This window comes from Neoarius graeffei, chromosome 19 (genome assembly GCF_027579695.1).
Source record: "Neoarius graeffei isolate fNeoGra1 chromosome 19, fNeoGra1.pri, whole genome shotgun sequence".
Lineage (NCBI taxonomy): Eukaryota > Metazoa > Chordata > Actinopteri > Siluriformes > Ariidae > Neoarius > Neoarius graeffei.
In genome coordinates this window covers 13,028,927-13,051,824 of record NC_083587.1, presented here as the reverse complement: position 1 = coordinate 13,051,824, position 22,898 = coordinate 13,028,927, and the positions used below count along the sequence as shown (strand labels likewise).

The window sequence follows — 22,898 nt, the reverse complement described above, 5'->3', positions numbered from 1 at the left end:
TCACAGACTTCCAATTTTATTAGTTTTTTAAAAATAGAACAATTAATGAATTTAGGGCCATGCGGCCCTAAATTCTCTGCTACTTTTTCTTGCTTCACCGTGACGCAATACAAGATATGATGTCATGCATCATGTGGTGGGCTTTCCCCATTCACGCAAGGCATTGTGGGATACAAATTTGAAACAGGAGAGAACAATGGAGGATGAGAATGAAACATGAAAGACCGACTACAGTAATGGAAAGCAAGAAGAAAAGACGTTATGTTGCGAAGGAAAGGAAATGCAGGACCAAACTAATAAATATCAGCGGTCAGCGAGCACCTCAGTGTGATCAGCTGCTCGTTTAGCGACAGAATGATGGAACTGTCAGTACACGGTCAAAGGTAAACCTGTAGATGGCAGTAATACAACACTGGATGCCAGCTGCTATAAAACCCAAAAGATGAAGAAGACGAAGGTAAAGCGTGCGCATGCGCACACGGACTTCCTCTGTCTGCTTGACTGCATGAAGCGAGCGATTTCATGCACATTATTTGCTTGGGAATCCCCTCAAATTAAATAACTTACCAAACACAGAATAGCCTGTTTTTTTTTTTTTTAGATATTACAGAAATAAACATATATCACAATGACCAAATTTCAGAGGGAACTAAATTTCACCAATTTTATGAAATCAAAAGTCCATCTACTTTTAACTGATCGCTATCAGTATGCTGATGTAAATGGTGATTTTTTTTTTCCCAGACATACTGAGGTAAAGTTTGGTGTTCCACAAGGTTCTGTCTTTGGTCTACTGCTTATTTCTTTATATATGCTACCTCTGGGTGATATTATTCGTAAGCATGGTATTAGTTTCCACTATTATGCTGATGACACACAGTTGTATGTTTCTGCAAAACCTGATGAGAGACACCAGCTTAATAGAATTGAGGAATGTGTGAAGGACATTAGACACTGGATGCTTATTTACTTCCTTCTGCTTAACTCTGACAAGGCAGAAGTACTTTTACTAGGACCACATGCAGCTAGAAGTAAGTTTTCTGATTACACAGTAACTCTGGATGGCCTTTCTTTCTTCACGTGCAGCAGTAAAAGAACTTGGGGTGATCATTGACTCCAGTCTTTTATCTGAAACTCATATCGATAACATTATGAGGACAGCTTTCTTTCATCTCAGAAATATTGCGAAGATAAAAAAATTTTATGTCACCACATGACGCAGAAAAACTAGTTCATGCTTTCGTTACCTCCAGGTTGGATTATTGTAATGCCTTACCGTCTGGATGTTCCAATAAGTGCATAAACAAGCTCCAGTTAGTTCAAAATGCAGCAGCAAGAGTCCTTACTAGAACTAGAAAACATAACCACATCACCCCTGTCTTATCCGCACTGCATTGGCTCCCAATCAAATTTTGTATTGATTATTAAATACTACTATTGACCTATAAAACACTGAATGGTCTCGCACCACAGTACCTGAGTGAACTTCTGGTCCTTTATGACCCGCCACGCCTACGTAGATCAAAAGGTGCAGGCTATCTGCTGGTACCTCGTATAGTGAAGGCTACATCAGGGGGCAGAGCCTTTTCTTACAAAGCCCCACAGTTATGGAACAGCCTTGCAAGTAGTGTTCGGGAATCAGACACAGTCTCAGCGTTTAAGTCTCGGCTGAAAACATATCTGTTTAGTCAAGTCTTTTGTTAATAGCTTTTATTAGGTAAAGGAGTAGATCTGGAGGGTCCAGACATAAAGTGGTTTGGTAAACTGGGATGTATGGATGCTGTCAGTCCCCCACTCTCACTCACTCACTCACTCACTCACTCACTCACACGGGTCTGTTGATGGTGTAATAGCTTCTGCTTTATGTCCCAGAGCTCCCTCATGGCTGTGTTACCTTCTGCCTCTCCCTTTTAGTTATGCTGTCATAGTTAGTCTTGTCGAAGTCCCTGCTTGTACTCAGTTTAAAATGTATCCTGTTCTGGCTCATTAGGTGAAAACGGGAATACCTACTAACAACCTGTGTTCTCTCTCTCTTTCTCTCTCTTTGTCGAGTTACATGTCAATCCTGAGACACCAGTGATGCTGACCTCTTCTGCTATTTGGACCTGCCTGATCCATCCTGATGCTCTACTTCTGCGTGGAGTCTCATCACATCACTCCTGTGGAGGACGGCCCCATATGGACAGTCGAAAGTCACACTTGGAAGATGCTCTGGACACTTACAGTTTTGCGACAATGATTTAGGACTACAATCGCCATGATAACTTTAGGACTGCAGCTGTCATGAACAGTTTTACACTCAGGTCTCCATCAATGAACAGTTGATAACTTCAACAAAATAGATGTTAAAACTATAATGAATTTCCTGGTTACACAGTTGTACTTTGTGACTCTATAGGACACAGTTATAGAAGCGAGTTATTTATAATCATGCTATCTGTTATCACCCAAATGAGGATGGGTTCCCTTTTGAGTCTGGTTCCTCTCAAGGTTTCTTCCTCATGTCATCTGAGGGAGTTTTTCCTCAACACTGTCACCTCAGGTTTTATCTTTAGCGATAAATAAATTTATTAGGGATAAATCTGTTAGTTCATACGTTTAAAGTCTTTCAAAGTACTTTTCTGTAAAGCTGCTTTGAGACTATGTCTGTTGTTAAAAACGCTATACAAATAACTTGGCTTGACTTAACTTGCTGCTCCCACTAAGAAAGAAAGTGTGTAAGATATATATTTGTGCAGTGAATCAATAAAGAGCACAGTTTTTATCTCTTTGTTCATGTCATGTGTCTGTGCTCTGACTTGTGCTTAAATCCCATCCCAGTTCCTGCAATGCAGTGGAAACACAAACCAGGAACTCATCCAAGAACTGTGTGGTTCTCATTCAGGAGAGTTCCTCAGGAGTTTCTTAAAGGATTCAGGAACCTTAGTGGAAATTTATGTGCATGCTGAGAGCACTGTTAAAGACTGTCACTGTATCACTGAGTCACTGTGACGGAGGCCATGCAGTGTGTTACAGTACCAGGCCCCATGGCCCAGGCCACTCATGTCTGGGCATTGTGTCCTCCACTTCCTCTTGTCCTAGATTAAACTCGCTGCTCTTTCCTCACACTGCTTCCGCTCCAGACCAAAAACAAGCTCCATTTGGGCAATCAGGAGCAGAAACCGTTAGATAACAAACTGTCTCTGTGATCAGTAAAGCCCTCTCAATACACAAACACACACACGCACACACACACACACAGAGGCCTGTGTTGGGCTGAAGAGACGTTTGTGGAGGGAGATTCCCCGGAGAGTGGAGTGCAGGTGGAAAAATGTGTTAGGAGGCAGCTGACGCCTTGGTTCCTCATCTGAGCTCCAGAACCACCAGCACCCATTCAGCTTCCTGTTCAGCACAGGACAGTTACAAGGGAAATGGGGAGAGGAAAAAGTGAGAACCAGTGAGAAGTGTATGTGTGTGTTTTGTGGCTCTAAAACTTGCTCAGACATGCTCTAGGCTCAGAAAGGAGTTTCCTTTGCTCTGACTCGATCTAAAGAGTATTCACAGTTTGGAGAGAGAGAGACAGAGGGAGAGAGAAAGAGAGAGAGAGAGAGAGAGTGTGTGTGTGTGTTCTGGATCGACCCCATCTGGGTGCAGTCTGGTCTGTCACGTTCATAAATGGCACCATTGTCTGCAGGGAAAAACTCCCCAGAAAACCTCGGAGATCTGCTCACGTTACTGCTAGAATCGGTGAGAACCCAATCAGCGTGGGTTTGTGAGTTTCCATTAACATGGCCTGGGATTGGCATGTCGCATTTTCAGAGATAAAGACCACACAAAAAGGCCGAGTGGGACGAGTAGCAGAGCACTCAAGCACTGAATATATGGCTTTTTCCAGCCGTTTTGTAGCCATGTTGTTTTTTCAATGCCAGAGTTCCAGTCCAGATGAGCTTTCCTGCTTCAGGGAGGTTACAGAGTTCATTTCTGTGAGCTGTTATTCCATGAACTGAAAAAAAAAAAAACCTGCGTCCTGGCCTGAAGAGCAAGCATGGTGAGGGAAGAGAAACGGCAACAACCGGAGCTGTCAATCTGCCGGGTGTGTTTTTTATGAGTGCCCTTGTTATGCTGGAACTTGAGCCACTGCCCTGTAAAGCAGAACCGAGAGAGCTGAGTATAGAGGACACGGGACACGGCAGCGCCCGAAAATAGTAGGTCAGCAAGAAAGAGGAGAAAGAGATGGAGGAGGAGGAGAAAAAAAAACGAAAGAAAAAAGAAAACTGGTGGAATGTTCCACTTTGTAATGTTTTAGAAAGTTTGGTGCCAAAACATTCAAATGTTCTAAAAAGAAGGAAAGAGAGACCTTTCCTTCAGAATGTCTACAGAATGTGCGTGAATTAAAACAGTTTCTCTCTCTCACACACACACACACACACACACACACACACAGATGTGAGCGAGACACAAACGCTGCCCTTTTCCTCAGCCCTCTCTCTCTCCGTCTGCGCCTCTCCGTAACTCACACAAAAATGCACTGTTCCACAGCATGATGACTCACAGCAAAGGAATCAGAGCTCTGCTATGATCATCTGCGCGGGGCAGGGGCTTTCCTCCTTCTCCGGCAGGAAAGGAAACGGAGCAGTCGAAAGCACAGTCGCTAACGCACAACTAAACACAAACAGCACGAATAATTCAACTAAAAATCCCATAAGCCTTACAGGAGGAAAAGAGAGCAGAGGAGGAAGCGAGTGAGGAAAGGGAATTGAGGTTTTCATTTTGGATTTTGCAGTAAACCCAGCAGCCATCTAACAGAGCGATCACCATGCAGTCCCGTAGCTCCTGCTCGTTGCCTTTCCTCCCCGAGGGCTGAAGGAGGCGTCGACTTCCAGAGGCACGTACTCCGAGCCGTGCTGAGCTGGATCCTGTGTCCGCTCCAGCTGGGAGGAGCAGCTCCACTGCCTAGGCTCATATGATCCCAACTCCTTCTCCTTTAAATTAGGAGCGAGCACAAGCCACAGCACTAATGGTGCTCGTTTTTTGCCTTGTAGGCAGCAGAGAGAGAGAGAGAAAGAGAGAGATCTGCTGGAGATTTGCTCATCTTCCTGACTGTTATTAAGAGCTTTTCCAGCTTTTCCACACTGGCTTTGTGCTTTTGTGCCATCCATCATAACCAGCAAGGCTGTGTGTGTGTGTGTGTGTGTGTGTGTGTGTGTGTGTGTATACACGACCCACAGTAACATCAAAGCTCAGTTCCGCCACATCTGGCCTGGATGTGAATCTCTCAAACACCGTGACTCAGTCAGCACTCAGATAACGGGGATAGATGGATAGAAAGATAAAAAGAGGAGAGGAAGAGGAGGAGCAGGAGGACAGTCTTTTCACAGCTGTTCAGCCACACAGACACTTTCTGCTGCTTTTGGAAATGAAGTTCAGGGTAGATTTCTCACCACAGCATTTGAGGTGGTTCATATCACATCTGAGTCTCTGTAGTAATGCTTCATTAGAGAGAGGAAAAAAAGCAGAGAGAGAGAGAGAGAGAGAGAGAGAGAGACAGCTTCTGCCACATCAGCAGGAAGACGAGGAGAAGAAACGAACAAAGTTATAACCAAAATGAAAATGATGAGAAAATGACAGGTTGTGTGTTTTTATGCGTCCATCTCTGTGTGAGGCTGATCCACGTGCAGAGCTTTAATGAGGGTCTTTGTGTCTTTATGAGAACACACACACACACACACACACACACACACACACACACACACACACACACAGGTAGGTAAAAATGTAGTCACTGTACAGATATTACTTTATACAGAACAAGCACGCGTGCACACACACACACACACACACACACACACACGGGTTGGTCCTAATTATTACTCAGAAATGCCAGGGAGGAGCACACCCCCCTCCCACCGTCCTCTGGCCACCCAGAGTGAGCTCCCAGCCCAAACTTTGTGCTTTGTGTGGACAAACAGAATCAGACGTGACGGCAGACGCATGCAGGACGAGTCTACGGCTCACACACTTATTACTCAAAGCTTCACCAGGAGACCAGCCGCTACTCTGCCAAGCTCAGGAATGCAATGACAGAAAAACAATAATCATCATGAATTATTGCTTCAAACTGTGTCTCCTGGCGCTCCGGCGCTGTGAGGTAATCAGACATTTCTGACCAGTGTGTGCAGACAAGACGCTCTAAAAACGTCCCAGGCGTCTGCATGCCATGTCCTGGCCTGGGAAAACCCTTATCAGCAACTTTCCAGTGCACACAAACAACACAGAGAGCACACGGGCACCTGGCTTACAGGAACCGCTGGAACAGTCAACACAAACACACATCTGGAGCACCGCTAGTTATTAATGTCCACATACAAGCTGCTTTTAAATGAAACCCACCAACACCACGTCATCCCCGTGTCCACACACTCGTCTACGCTCAGCAGATAACCTGCGTTGGGTAAGAACACTTTCACTCGATTGTGTAAACAGGGTCAGGGCTGATGGCACGTGGTTAAAGTTCACCACTTGTCACTCAGTCAAGGTTTATTTGTTTACAGGAAAAACACTAAAGACTTCATAAACACACTGAGCGGTGAATTCTCATCACATCACCACACTGAAAGAAGCGCCCAGGTGCGTGTTTCACATCAAATGTCAGATACATGCGCATGTGTGTGTGTGTGTGTGCACTGACGTGTAAATGTCACCTCCTTTTATCTAAAAAAATAAAACAGCTAAGACTTTCTATGAACCCATTATTCATCAATCATTCCAGCTGAGTTTAGAGTTTTAAATGTTTATCATGATTTTATAATTATAAATATATATTTAAATTCGTTTCATAATTACAGTGTGCACAGGACAGGGTTAGTTTAAAGCAGGGGTCATCAAACTACGGCCCGCGGGCCGACTCCGGCCCTCCACCCCCCTTTGACCGGCCCCCCAGCCCCTCACCACTTGAACTGGCCCTATGAGGCAATCCCCAAAAGTGGACATGGCCTATTTTTTTAAATTGCTTTTTGGCAAATAATAACATGTCTGCATCTTGTATTTTGTTGATTTTATCAATTAAAATTGATATTTAGTTATAAAATGAACTATTCATATTTTCCGAATTTTCGTCATATGCTCGTGATCAAGCAGTGACAGGCAGCGCATGCGCAGAGAACTGTCAGTGTTCAGGACAGCAAAATGGCTAGCGGTAAGCAAAAAGCTGACAGAGAGTGCAGAGTTTTTAAAGAACAGTGGACCACCGATTATTTTTTCGTTCAGTGTAAGGACCGTGCAGTTTGTCTTGTATGTAAAGAAAGTGTGTCGGTTTTCAAAGAATATAATCTGCGTCGTCACTACGAAACCCGCCACAAAGAGTATGCTAGTTTGCGAGGGCAAACAAGAGAAGACAGGATTCGGAAGATGAAATGCGGACTGGCTGCACAACAGAATGTATTCCTTCGCCAAACCCAGATCAACCAGGCTGCTGTCCGAGCTAGCTATAAGGTAGCTTACCTACTAGCTACCCATGGAAAGCCGTTTACTGATGGGGACTTTGTTAAAGTATGCATGCTTGCTGTGGCCGAGGAGGTGTGTCCCGACAAGAAGGATGCGCTCTACGCGGTGAGTCTCTCCGCACCTACTATGACCAGGCGAACCGAAGATTTGAGGGACACTGTGTATGACCAGCTGAATGAGAAAGCGTCAGAATTCGAGTTTTTTGCTTTGGCCATGGATGACAGCAATGACGTGCAGGACGCAGCACAACTGCTGTGATCTATTGATCTATTGCTCATATTATAGTCAGATCATTATTATAATTTCACTGTTTTTTTAAATGTATTTATTTTATCGGCCTATTTATTTGACCTTTATTAAGTGCTGCACACAATTATTATTAATATTATTAATAATATCAACAGGCCTACCTACAATTTATAATTTTCCACTCACCTTTGCCAGTGTCAATCACCTCAACTAGGCAGATGTTTCTTACCTTGACAGCTTTGATGTTATTTTTATTAGAAAATAAATAAATGGAATATCTGTGGTATTTCAAATTAAAACAGTGTGAAGACTCGATTACTACTTTTGCAAACCACTAGTAAAGATAAACAAATATGTGCCAGGAATCAAGTGTTGATATAGTAGCGGGGATATAGTAGTGTTGATATAGTAGTGTGGATATAGTAGTGGGGGATATAGTAGTGGGGGATATAGTAGTGGGGGATATAGTAGTGGGGGATATAGTAGCGTGGATATAGTAGTGGGGGATATAGTAGTGGGGGATATAGTAGTGAGGGATATAGTAGTGGGGATATAGTAGTGTTGATATAGTAGTGTTGATATAGTAGTGTGGATATAGTAGTGTGGATATAGTAGTGGGGGATATAGTAGTGGGGGATATAGTAGTGTGGATATAGTAGTGGGGGATATAGTAGTGGGGGATATAGTAGTGGGGGATATAGTAGTGTTGATACAGTAGTGTGGATATAGTAGTGGGGGATATAGTAGTGGGGGATATAGTAGTGTGGATATAGTAGTGGGGGATATAGTAGTGGGGGATATAGTAGTGGGGGATATAGTAGCGTGGATATAGTAGTGGGGGATATAGTAGTGGGGGATATAGTAGTGGGGGATATAGTAGTGGGGATATAGTAGTGTTGATATAGTAGTGTGGATATAGTAGTGGGGGATATAGTAGTGGGGGATATAGTAGTGGGGGATATAGTAGTGGGGATATAGTAGTGTTGATATAGTAGTGTTGATATAGTAGTGTGGATATAGTAGTGGGGGATATAGTAGTGGGGGATATAGTAGTGTGGATATAGTAGTGGGGGATATAGTAGTGGGGGATATAGTAGTGTTGATACAGTAGTGTGGATATAGTAGTGGGGGATATAGTAGTGGGGGATATAGTAGTGTGGATATAGTAGTGGGGGATATAGTAGTGGGGGATATAGTAGTGGGGGATATAGTAGTGTGGATATAGTAGTGGGGGATATAGTAGTGGGGGATATAGTAGTGGGGGATATAGTAGTGTTGATATAGTAGTGTGGATATAGTAGTGGGGGATATAGTAGTGGGGGATATAGTAGTGGGGGATATAGTAGTGTTGATATAGTAGCGTGGATATAGTAGTGGGGGATATAGTAGTGGAGGATATAGTAGTGGGGGATATAGTAGTGGGGGATATAGTAGTGGGGGATATAGTAGTGGGGGATATAGTAGTGTTGATATAGTAGTGTTGATATAGTAGTGGGGGATATAGTAGTGGGGGATATAGTAGTGTTGATATAGTAGCGTGGATATAGTAGTGGGGGATATAGTAGTGGGGGATATAGTAGTGGGGGATATAGTAGTGTTGATATAGTAGTGTGGATATAGTAGTGGGGGATATAGTGGTGGGGATATAGTAGTGGGGGATATAGTAGTGGGGATATAGTAGTGTTGATATAGTAGTGTTGATATAGTAGTGTGGATATAGTAGTGGGGGATATAGTAGTGGGGGATATAGTAGTGGGGGATATAGTAGTGTTGATATAGTAGCGTGGATATAGTAGTGGGGGATATAGTAGTGGGGGATATAGTAGTGGGGGATATAGTAGTGTTGATATAGTAGTGTGGATATAGTAGTGGGGGATATAGTGGTGGGGGATATAGTAGTGTTGATATAGTAGTGTTGATATAGTAGTGTGGATATAGTAGTGGGGGATATAGTAGTGGGGGATATAGTAGTGGGGGATATAGTAGTGTTGATATAGTAGTGTTGATATAGTAGTGTGGATATAGTAGTGGGGGATATAGTAGTGGGGGATATAGTAGTGTTGATATAGTAGCGTGGATATAGTAGTGGGGGATATAGTAGTGGGGGATATAGTAGTGGGGGATATAGTAGTGTTGATATAGTAGTGTGGATATAGTAGTGGGGGATATAGTGGTGGGGATATAGTAGTGGGGGATATAGTAGTGGGGATATAGTAGTGTTGATATAGTAGTGTTGATATAGTAGTGTGGATATAGTAGTGGGGGATATAGTAGTGGGGGATATAGTAGCGTGGATATAGTAGTGGGGGATATAGTAGTGGGGGATATAGTAGTGTGGATATAGTAGCGGGGATGGCTGTGTCAGGCTAGTAATCTCTACTACACAATGAGGCCTGCTGGTGGTCATATTTGTCTGGGTCATACAATTCTATGTTATATAGCTGACCCGACCCCGGCCCCCCATCACAGTCAGGAACGACAATGTGGCCCCCAGAGAAAAAAAGTTTGGTGACCCCTGGTTTACAGGTTTGCATGAAGTCATCAAACACTTATCATTTATGGAAAACTATTACAGTTTATGAGGCATTATTAGAGTTTATTATTTATGTTTATAAAATGCTTCAAGGAATCAGACCAACTTACAGAGAACTCAAAGCACAGTTAATTGAGCTATTTAGTCCCTGCCTAAAAGCGGAGCGCCTGATGAGTTTATGAGCAAAATATTTACAAGGGCACAAAATCACCCTGAATGGAATAATAATATTACAGCACTATGAATGAACCATTGAATTGTGTCGTGTATTTCATGTCAATAAATCACAACATCGTCTTGTGACAGTGAGACCAATAATGAAATCCACATTGCAGTTACGATACATATTTATTCCTTTCTTTGACACCGCATGCCATGCGCCAGAAACAACACCACCACATTTATTATGGTGTGACTCTGCTGGGTGCCTGGAGGACAGCAGTGAACCAGCACTTTGACTTTACATCAGTACTGTATTCATTCAATACCATTCAATATCACACTCGATATGTCAAACAGGTGTCTGGTTACATCTGTCATGTACACACACACACACACACACACACACACACACACACACACACACACAGAGCATCATTAGGACTAATCCCCATGCACCTGTTCCTGATTAGAGCTCAATCACAGCGCAGAAATTTATATAAGGACTCTGAGTAACACACAGACTTTGTGAAAGCCTTGTATTTTGTGTCGCTTCTCTGGTTGTGACCCTGTTTGTGTTTTTGGACTGTGAGTGAGTATTGTATTCCCTCTGTTATCCTGTCTGTGCCTCACTCCACCACTGCCTGTTTTTCGACTTGGCCTTTTTCTCCATTTTGGATCTGTTTATTAGCGTGCTTTCAATAAAACTGTCAACTGTCCAACAAGCGAGTGGACTAATAAAACTGTTTTAACTAGTTTTATATGAAACTGTCGTGAATATTTTCTGTCAAATGTGTTCGTAAATAATCCCATGTTATTTTCTAAAAAAGCAAATTAAAAATAATTGCTGGATAAAAATCCATTTATCTTGTGGAAATAAAGATACAAATTTTATTGTCTGGCGGTCAAGTGTTTATGAGATACGTTGCCTTGCTTGCACTTATGTTCGGGTTCCTTGTGGTGGGACACGTTCATCGTTCATACGGACGTTGTACGGTCAAAGCTGTCAAAAATCATGGCAATGCTTTTCTCTTAAGTATGGGGCGGATATCAAGAAGTTTACTGCAAATTAATACTAAACTAACATGAGCTCCGTATTAAAGCTGGGACAGACAGAAATGTCATGTCGTGAAACTGAAAGACGTGCTCACTATAATATTATATTCTACCTGCACCATGACATTCATTGTCTTTATGTTAAATAAGAGAAACTTTTCTTAAAGCACAAAAAATGAGTAAATATTAAACATTATATCTGAATTGTGAGTGTAATAAAGGTGTAATAGAGGTTGTACTGTTATAAAACTGACTCCATTATTTTCAGCGAGTCATCACAGACTTGGCTTTAAAATATATTTTTGCACTAAATATTTAATATTTACTTTTGTTCTCTTTTAAATGATTCTTTCATCGAGTTTGAATAAAGTTCAAAGAAAAGTGTTCCACTTTATCATGACACTGGTGTTATCTGGTGTGTTGGTTTTTTAATAAAAGACGAATAAATAATATAATCGTATGCACCTTTAAGTATTATAATCCTTGTGTGTTTATCAGTCTGAAATTCATTTCTGGTGACTGAGGAGAGCGTTATCATCATGAACAAAAGATTTGTGCAACAATCATCTCCTCCACGCTCCATTCCTCTGATACTCCACATGCCTGTGACGTTGCGCTTATCTAATCTCAAGGAACGGGCCACGGTGCTCGATTAGACAGAAATGCGTTGATTCAGGACAGACCTTGGATGCACTGCAGCGTCCCGTCCTCTCTGCGGATGGTGAACGTCTCTCCGGGGTTCACCTGGACCAGGATCACCTGCAAACACACGTCACATCAGCCACCTGAGCCCCACTGATCCATCAGGACGAGGTAAGGGTGTGGAGCGAAGGTTTACCTGCTGCGAGGCATCTCCATTAATCATGTGGTGCATCATGGGAACCTCGCCGTTCAGCAGCGGCGGGAGCTCCAGCATCTGGTCCGTCATCATCATGGTGACGTACATTCATGGAGCCTTCCCCTGCGCAGCCGCTGTGGAGACATGAACACGTGTAGGTCATCATTCATAGAAAAAATATACTAAACAGACGAGACGCTGCTGCCCTTTCACACCCAAACACACGGAAAAGGTTACAGTCAGGTTAAGAATCTAGGATGAGGTCATGATGAAGTCACTGGGGTTTATATGATGATGTAATCTGTACAGGAATGAAGTCATGCATAATATAAATGCCACTGTGGGGTAAATAAATTCTGCACTACAGCTGCTAGAGTGCGTTGTCTCAACAGTGTCTGCTTCCATTATCTGTTAAATTCACCACCAGCACAAACCACTGCTCCTAATACACACATTAACGAGCACACAGACAGGAAAGAGAGGACCAGAGGAAGACAGACACTCACGCCATGAAAATCTAATTAGACGGGAAAATGAACAAGATTGGTTTCAAATGTCTTGGCACTACCAATAAACCAGGACTCGGTGATTTCTCCTCAAAACTCTCCACTGAGAAAAGAACAGAAAACAAACACTCCCAACTCACACAAGTGTAAAGGCAGCTGTTGTGTCATTAAACGTTTAAAATACGTGACTATAAAACACTCATGTAACCAGTGACGTGTTCAGATGAGACAGATCTGACATCCACAAATCTGTTCTCGTGGATGTTTATCTGATTTTCCAGCGCTAGAGCGATGCAGCAAAAAATGAAAAGTAGTTCCGGTTTTAATTTATACATCAGTGACACATGACTCCAAAAACGTGCCTCTGGAAATAATGTAGTTCCTTCGTTGTATAGAAATGAAGCTGTAAAGCATGATAAAGCCTTTCAGAGATTAAACTACTTTCTCAGATGGAAGATTAAGAGAGGTGTGTCGCTCTGATGGCGTATGGATACCACAAAACCTTTCAGGAAAGCCTAAAGTAACCGGAACTACTTTTTACTGCATTGCTCCAGTGTAGGAAAATTGGATAAAAGTCCATAAGGATAGATTTGGAAAGATTTTCTCTGATTGGTTAAATGCACGTTTTATAGTCAGTTATGTTAAATGTTTACTGGCACAATATTTGCACTTAGACCCTCATTCTCTGTCAGCTGAGTTGTCTTTAGCTCACTACTGGGAAATATGTTGAAATTACAGACACCTGGATGAAAATCCTGGAGTATGCTTTTAAGCGTGACACAGGTGAACGCTTTTAGTGAATTAAAAATGTCTTCTAGACAGATGTAATCTGAACACTCAACCTCTCAGTGCTTTGTCTGCGCTTCCTGTAATTTAAATCTCTCTCCCTCTCTCTCTCTGACCCTGCAGGGCTGCACACGCTCGGATCATCTGCCCCGCACCAGGCCCAAGGCATGCATACTGATGAGTCCAACAAGAGCCAGCGTCGGATTTCTCTTTACTCCAGCAGGAAAAACATCTTCATTCTCCATCACTCAAAAATCAACAGCTAAGAGAGAAAAAATTAGACATTTACTGCTGGTTAAGAGGTCAGACAGAGGTCACAGGCATCTGCCATCTTCATCAACTCATGAAGTTTGCCCTCTATAAAGCAATAACGTGTCTTAATCCCAAACACTGGCCACGTAAAGCGCCGTGTTCTGACTGTAGTCGAGGCTAATCTTTAACGTTGTAAGACCAGGATCATTCGTGAGAATGATGGGACACATGCTGGAGATTCGCAGAGAAAATAAATACTCTTATCCTTCCATAGCGACTCCTGGAAAGTCAAACACGAAGCATTTGTTCAAACTTTTGTCCCACAAATCGAGTGGAACCTTAAATTTAGGCCTATTTCACTTTTCTCCGAGTGATTTTTCTCGCACACTTCAGGCAGTTTCCTTCACTACACCCTGTAATTATCTAAAGTAAAATCACTAACGCAGTGACTGAGCACACAAATCCCTCCAGGGCTCAGAAACTCTCTCCACGTCTCTTTTATGTTCTCTTCATTCCCGCCATTCCTCAGGAGGACTGGTGCCTCCACCTTTGTGAGTTCAGGGGTTTGGGGGGGGGGGGGGGGGGGGGCGCCGCAGGAATGGGGGGTTGTTTGCAGCTTAACACCCCGGGGGAAAAGATCCAAGAAGCTATACAAACGGAGTGAGGGGAGGGCTAAACAAACAGGCGAGACCTGCAAGCTTTCAGGGGTCATGTTGTTATTGCCACGTCACAGTGTTTGTTATGCGGCAGACACACTGAAGCTCTTTTCACTGGGCTCGGTGGAGATTTCAACAAATTCTGATCCTTATCCAGATCAATTCCTATTTACAATGTGGAAACAAGGTTTTACACAACAGCTTCATGGTTCATGAATTCACTCCGATATACAGAGAACATAAATCACACACAGGCATCAAAGTGCTTTTTTCCATCCACAGTTCCTATACATAGCATCGCCTATAAACAGCTTCTGGAGGAACATCAACTGCCTGAGAAGAGCGTTTACAGGAGGACGTTTACAGGAGGACGTACACACTGACGCTCTCATTGTCCATTTTGAGCTTTGCGAGACGTTGACCCCAACGTCATGTCAGACAGGAAATGCCTTCCTCTGCCTTAGAGAATTAGAGAGTGCAATAAAATTATTTACACACTACTTAAAAGATCTCTTCACACACACACACACACACACACACACACACACACACACACACTGCTCTCAAAGACAGGTTTCATTCTCACTCAAATCTGTTTTCACGTCTGGTACTTTTACAGCCCCAGATGGGGAGTCGGTCTGCGCAGGCCCTATAATCCACCTAATGATATGTAATAACACAGAGGGAACCGGGGGAACCGAGAAACCATCCTTTGCTCTGCTCAGCATCATCATCATCCCCAACCCGCCGCTTTTCCATCACCCCCTTTTACTCCTTCACTTGGAAACCCGCCTCCCAACAACTGTGTCTAAACAAGCACACACACACACACACACACACACACACACACACACACACACACACACAGACCAGAGAGTAGTGCAAACTGCATCCTACTTCTCAATTGTCTCTTTCTCCCTGCTATAACTCCAACTCACCTCCACACATTCAGCATTTCCAGCAGCCTCTAGCCTCTTCATGAGTCACGTCTGCGACTCCGATCAACATTTACTGCTCAGATGAAATCACATTGTTAAAAATATCTCTGCACATACCCATCCTCCTCCTGCTCATTCCACACATCACTTCTCCCACCGCGACTGCGTGCTTTCTCTGTGCCCAAACCCCGGCATTGATAAGACCCCAGACTGGACTGCAGACAGACACACAGACAGACAGGAAGCTGAGCCTCACGTCAGCAAAACACCACTGCAGTGTTGTTTAAATGTTAGCAGTGACCCACGTCTACACCGGAGAACACTCCTGTATTCTCTAGAACTACCTGAAGCCTTCACATGGCACCGAGGCTTTCCGGACGAGCGAATGGGAGGAGCAACACACCACACGGAGCAGCAACGACAAACACTGTTAAAATCAACAGCGTAGGCAGGCAGCGCGAACGCCGGTCCCACACAGTCCAAAAGTCTGAGTCACAAAACAAAAAGTACATTTTACTTCCATTGACGCAATGCCAAAGAGGCCATGGTTTATTAGTTTTGTGCCATAACCTTGAGATTCTGAGGTTTTTAAGGCTGTTCTCAGAAAGCCTGAGCTGATCTCTAACAGCAGTTTCACATCTGCACACGACATCCAGAAGCAGTACACATTCCTAAAGAAATGTCACATCACAGGCAGCGACTGAAAAAGACGAGTGAGTTCCTATGATCTGATCAACACTAACACATAGAACCATGGGGTGGAACAAAAACCAGTGGGCGTGGCCTTGCTCACACTCATTCTCATTGTAATTCACTGCCAGCTTTTTAAAAGCCCATCTCCAGATGTGTATTATTATTAAAGATTCCAGTCTCACAAGCCAGACCATGGAGCTTTACCTCCAGACCCTCCAGGTTCTGTTTCATCACTAAACCTGAACAAGAACCGTTTACTTTCACAGGAAGCTGTTTAACGTCATAACCAACCAACCACACAGTTATCCAGATGGAGTCTGCACTAGTAACTTTTCACATCGTCAAGTATTTTCATTTCAGCCTGAAATTAACTAATTTACTCAGCAGCTCCTTTCAACAAAAATCCCTGTAAAGAAGACATGATTCTGCGATTTGTTTCCAGTCCAGTGATTGCACGTTGCTGTGAAAAGCTCACTGTAGCACGAGTTTTTACACGTCTGAAGCCTGGTGCAGGAATCAGGCAGAGCCAATCAGACTGCATCCTTCAGGATTCTGAAGCTTGTGACCAGAAAAGGGTACAAAAGCGCATCATTTTTACAATGCTTAGATTTTCAGATGCAGACCTTAGAGTTTCGACATTGAACTTTTGCCCTTTCCTTTTTTCTATAATTTTTTAAAATAATTTTATTCAATATTTAGGTTTAAGACTCTCAGAATGTCTCTATAAATCAATGTACTTTGTATATTTATATCTCCAGCATGCTTCAACAGCTAGCTTTGTGTATTTTATGACTTTTTTCTCCTTTTTTTAATTAATTTTTTTTAGACAGCTGTGTGCTGTGACTGTATCTCCACGTAAGGAATCTCATCTCATCTCATCATCTCTAGCCGCTTTATCCTATTCTACAGGGTTGCAGGCAAGCTGGAGCCTATCCCAGCTGACTACGGGCGAGAGGCGGGGTACACCCTGGACAAGTTGCCAGGTCATCACAGGGCTGACACATAGACACAGACAACCATTCACACCTACGGTCAATTTAGAGTCACCAGTTAACCTAACCTGCATGTCTTTGGACTGTGGGGGAAACCGGAGCACCCGGAGGAAACCCACGCGGACACGGGGAGAACATGCAAACTCCGCACAGAAAGGCCCTCGCCGGCCACGGGGCTCGAACCCGGACCTTCTTGCTGTGAGGCGACAGCGCTAACCACTATACCACCGTGTCGCCCCCCACGTAAAGAATAACAACATAAAATCTAAACACAGTGATAATTCTACAAACTTAATCCTGCTTAAACCATGGACTGATGTAAAGATGACATTTTACGTTATTTTGGGAAAACCTCTACGAAATTGGAACATATACGTAGATATATGCTTCGTGTGCATGCTAACAGTGTTAAGTGTTGTTTCTTAGCAACCGACACATGAAACGAACTGGATTACTGCCAGATGTTGTTCTATGCTGAGGGTTTTTTCAGCTATTAATAAAGAATCTTTTTAATTTCACAGACAAACTTGAACAATGTGATCAAATTGTGAGACTTTTACATAACTACTGAAATAAAAACAGGTCCTGGCAGAGGCTCTAGATTTTGGAGCCCATTATGCATTCATCACATCCGGCACACATGTTCTCGGTCTCTGAGCGCCAGGCAGCAACATCTGGACTCATCCCAGAGCCATGTTTTAATGGAAGGGCTTAACTGACCCACTTAAACTGGGGTGCAGTCCACGTCCTCGATTTCCACAACACAGCAGCTGTAGTCCACCCAGTTCACTCTGTGTGTGTGTGTGTGTGTGTGTGTGTGTGTGTGTGTGTGTGTGTGTGTGTGTGTGTGCAGCTTAAACACAGGACAATGCAGGAACAGAGATGAAGCTTCAGTATTGCGTAACTCCTCCAAAGAAATCCAATGCTGGGTTAAAGTTCTGTGGAACGACAGAGAGAACAAGGCAAGCTGTTCCCAGTGGCTGACTCATTCCCTCCGATCACCACAGATCAGGATCTCTCCGGGTAATATCACTCCTTTTTCCCCCTAATTTAAAAATCCCCCCATTAGCAAAGTCTCCTCGCTGTGTGACTCCTGCCACTGCATGAGGGTCGAGTCCTGCCACAAAGCACCTGTGTGTATATACAGGGTTTTACGGTAACCACCAGGCAGGGTGAGGAGGCTGACTGGGGGGTTGTTTGGGGAGGTTGTGGGGGTTGTTTGGGGCTGGGTAGAGCCACTGCATCTCTGTTTTAGTCGAGATGTCGACACTAGTAAAGTTTACATGCACACTTTCTCATTAATAAGTATGTAACAGCTTTAACCGAGTGCAGGAAGAAAAGAAAGCGTGCATATCAACGTTTCTCATCTCTACGTCTTAACTTAAACAGACGCATGGCTGTTTTTTTATACTCAAACACCTGTTGCTGTAAACCCCAGTGTAGGAGAGCAAACTGCAGTTTTAATCACTTTCTAATTTTCACTACCACTCACATTATTTTTAGAGCGTTAGATTGGACATTGAAAAAGCTCAGGGCTTTTTTTAACCATTTTCAGCTAAAAATTTTCAGCGCATCCAAAATAAAGCAATTTAACTGAGATTAGCTATATCCATGTGTAAGTGAGTTAAGTGTAACACACACTGTTAAATTTTATTTCACATTCATGACCTCAAAACAGGCGGCACGGTGGTGTAGTGGTTAGCGCTGTCGCCTCACAGCAAGAAGGTCCGGGTTCGAGCCCCGTGGCCGGCGAGGGCCTTTCTGTGCGGAGTTTGCATGTTCTCCCCGTGTCCGCGTGGGTTTCCTCCGGGTGCTCCAGTTTCCCCCACAGTCCAAAGACATGCAGGTTAGGTTAACTGGTGACTCTAAATTGACCGTAGGTGTGAATGGTTGTCTGTGTCTATGTGTCAGCCCTGTGATGACCTGGCGACTTGTCCAGGGTGTACCCCGCCTTTCGCCCGTAGTCAGCTGGGATAGGCTCCAGCTTGCCTGCGACCCTGTAGAAGGATAAAGCGGCTAGAGATAATGAGATGAGATGAGACCTCAAAACATTCCCAATTCATCATGACAGAACGCGAGGCCGCTGCGTCAAGTGCATTTTTCAATCAGGAAAACCGCATCAAGACAAAACACTATTAATGTGAGATGGGGAAGGGGCAGGGCTTCAAGGGGATCAGTTAGGATCAGTGCTTAATTTGTGAAGTGGGAGGTCCCGGAACGCAGGAGGTGGGTGGGTCCGGCGACTCAAAAAAAAAAAAAAAAAGGCGGGGGGCGGTTTACTATAACTTTACGCACACACGCCTACTGCATGACATGTATTGCAACAGCACCAGTTATCAAATCCTGGACAACAATGGACAACGCTCAGAATGTTCTCCAAACAGGCACTCAAGTTCACTCTCGCTCTCCACACATACGTTAAGGCAGGGGTCGGGATCCTTTTTGGCTGAGAGAGCCATGAAAGCCACATATTTTCAAATACATTTTCGTGAGAGCCATATATATTAAAATTATATATTAAATTTATCTTCTAAAATAACAGACTGTACTCATATCACAACCGGTTTATTTCACCATTGGAGATCAGATCACACAAGACATGGGTTAAATGACTCATTTTAAGGATTTAAGTAGGGTATTTAAAAGCATAGCCTAGGATTTCAAGCATATTTCAAGTTTAAAAGCAGTGCCAGCAAACATAAGTGCCAGCAAACATAAGTGCAGTCAATTCAAGTAATAGTTAAGAAATAAAGGGTTTACAAAACAAGTTGGAGACTGGTACACTTGCAGCAGGTGCTGGTGCAGTGTCAAGGCCAATTTATGCTGACAACCCAGTCCTCGCAGATGGCGTTGCAGATGGCGTCTGCAAAGCCCCCCCCCCTTCGCAGACGCTCTGCGCGCACCTCCCAAAAATTGTGACCACCGCAGACAGCCTCGCAGACAGCCTCGCAGACAAGAGGGCTCTGATTGGTCCACTCTACATCCGCTGTACACGCACTTCCGCTTCCCTACTTTCCCGGTTTGTTTTGTTTTCACGACCGCCATTTTTAAAAACACGAGCGAAGATGGAGCAGCACGAAGAGCGGTTGATCGAGGAAGTGAGGAAGTACGTACATCTATACGACTCCAGTTCTAGTCATTATAAGTAACCGGAGGATAAACACTCCACTAACCACACCCACCTAGCGATTTCGCGACCCCTTGCATTGTGGCGGTGAATAACATCGCGCATGCCTATTACTCCCCGCTCAACGATAAATTACAACTGTCTGCGAAAGCCTTGTCGCAAGAGCATGCAAAGGCCTTCACTGTGTCCAACGTCATCCATTTTAGGTCGTTTAGGATCCGGCTGTCCTGAGACTTTGAAAAATTTTAGTAAGCTTTCTTGTTTTTTTGCCATTTTTTCCACAGCGCAAGCTAACGGCTACAAAAAAAAATGATGTTCTATTGAGCGGAAGTATACACCCCACGCCCCCCCTTCCCTTTTCGCATAGATTTTGTGGATGTCATAGGAGAGAAATCAACAACAGATATCAAAATCAAAACCGAACACTAAACAAATTTTATTTACTTATTTATTTAATTTATTGTTTGATTTTTTTTCCCTTTTGTGATGGTCACGGAGGTGATCTGATCCATTTAAATAGTTGCCGGAACACCGGATGAAATGAAAATAGCTGCCGGATCCGACAATGGAAGTTCCGGATCTTGTTCCGTCTTGTTCCGGCTCAAATTAAGCCCTGGTTAGGATATGTCCATGCAGTTTTAAACCTAAAATGATCTCCATCCAGTCAAGCGGTTTGGCTCCGTATCAGAAATAATCTCTGTCCACACTAGCACACCTGAAACGCACATCACATGTACATTGGGCACGCGCGTACCAGGACAAACAGCTGACGCCATTTTTTTCTTCTGGAAAAGGGTCACGTGATAAAAGTGTGATGAATCAGGCATCGTGACTGATGAGACCCAATTAGGAAGTGAGCGTGGGTTTCTGTGTTATTCCCTGTGTCTGAAATCGCTCCCTACTCACTATATAGGGCACTATATAGTGGGGACGCCATTTTGTAGTGCTGTCTGAAACCTTAGTGAGGACTATTTACACCCTATATAGTGCACTCATAGTATCCCACAAGGCATCACAAAAAGCAGTGTACAATAATGGTCACTGACCAAAGCAATATATTCCATCATGCATTGCGGTCGCGCTGAAAGAAATCAAATTAAAAGTCTCAAATTTGATTCAATAAAAGGCAGCGGCAAAGAAGAAAGTATTCAGCCTTGATTTAAAAGAACTGAAAGATGCATTGATACTTTGCATTGATTAATGTGGGAAATACGCTCAGTATAATATGTATTTATCACAGAAATACATGCATGCATTTATTATTTTGAAAACCCACCAGCCAACTGATCTGGCACATTTTAACTGTGCGACTGTAATGATGTAAATACCAGCGCAACGAACTCGTGTTCAAAAGTGTTTTTTTTTTCATTTTACCAATGAGCTCACCATGTAGTCCTCTATATAGTAATTCCCTCGACAGGGAGTAGGGAGCAGTGAACGAGTGAGCGATTTCGGATACAGGGATTGTTTCGAAATGTCTCCGTTTTGGGGGCTCAAAAATTTCAGGGTCATGTGGGCACCAGGCATAAACGTAGTGAAAGTGATGCGTTTTAAAACTAAACCATATAGTGTGGATGTAGGCTTAATATCAGTCCATATTTTAGATCTTTAAGTCATAGCAGAGTCCGATGTTAAAATGCATGACAGCCAGCATGTGCTTCCTCTGAGACACATGACGGCGCTGCATCTTTCTGAAAATCAGGTGAAAATGTTACTACATTAACACAAGCGAACAGATGGCTGTGACTGAGCAGCTGTGATCACTGTGATTATCAGGGAGGTGGAAGGCCGTCATTCTGATACAGGGACAAGGAAAACAATTTCAGACGTTTTCAAGATTTTTGTCACACTGATTTTTTTTTCTTTTTTTGCAGGCGCTCTATGTTCAGTTTTCTTTCTAATTTCTAACGTCATTCTAAAATCACGAGTGCAGGGAAGAGGGGAATGTTAAAGACAGCAGATTCAGAGCTTTGGTGTCTATAGTTAATAAGACAACAGAATGTTCGACTCTTTTCCAGTGTTTCCAGACATGCACAGTGACGCTCCGGGAGTTCTCACTGAGGCTACATCCACACGACAACGGCAACGAGATGTTATTTAAAAATATATCGCGTCCAAATGGGCAACGATCAGTAAAATATCAGGTCCATATGGCAACGCAACGCTTGCTGAAAACGATGCAATACACATGCCACACCTCTAGGGGCGCTGTAAGACGGTCCCTTCGGAGACACCAGAACAATAGAAGAAGTAAGGACGCATGCGCATAAACTATTATGCGCGAGACTTCATATTAGCCACAAAGTCAGGAAAATCTGTTCGTAAAATTACATTATAATGACCAAATACAATGAAAAGTATTTTTCCAGTCTCACCTGTAAAAGGTAATCCCATGTGATCTCGTTTGGACGGCAAACCTGTTGGTACAATTAAACGCAGCTAATCTTTATTCTCCGCTTTGACCTATCCAATATGGCGGCGAGGATGACGTATGATTCTACGCAGAAGGCGGCGTCTTTAATGGTCCGGAATAAATTGAATGCTACACGCTGATGGAATTAATTTGTTGTTTCTCACCTGTGAAAGGTAATCCCATGTGATCTCGTTTGGACGGCAAACCTGTTGGTACAA

General features: G+C 43.4%; 1 protein-coding gene across 6 annotated transcripts in view; it reads right to left on the bottom strand.

The window, feature by feature from the left end:
* The window catches only part of fndc3bb (fibronectin type III domain containing 3Bb), a 102,272-nt gene that overhangs the window by 74,301 nt on the left and 5,073 nt on the right, over positions 1-22,898 (bottom strand). For 5 of the 6 annotated variants that reach the window (XM_060899669.1, XM_060899668.1, XM_060899673.1 and 2 more), the window contains 2 exons: positions 12,318-12,451; positions 12,163-12,238 (listed from right to left, as the gene is read on the bottom strand). In XM_060899669.1, coding sequence (XP_060755652.1) covers positions 12,163-12,238; positions 12,318-12,425 — 184 coding nt within the window. In that variant the 5' untranslated portion in view covers positions 12,426-12,451. Of the gene's footprint in view, positions 1-12,162; positions 12,239-12,317; positions 12,452-15,455; positions 15,670-22,898 lie in introns of those variants that run through there. The other variant, XM_060899671.1, reaches the window with a different exon arrangement.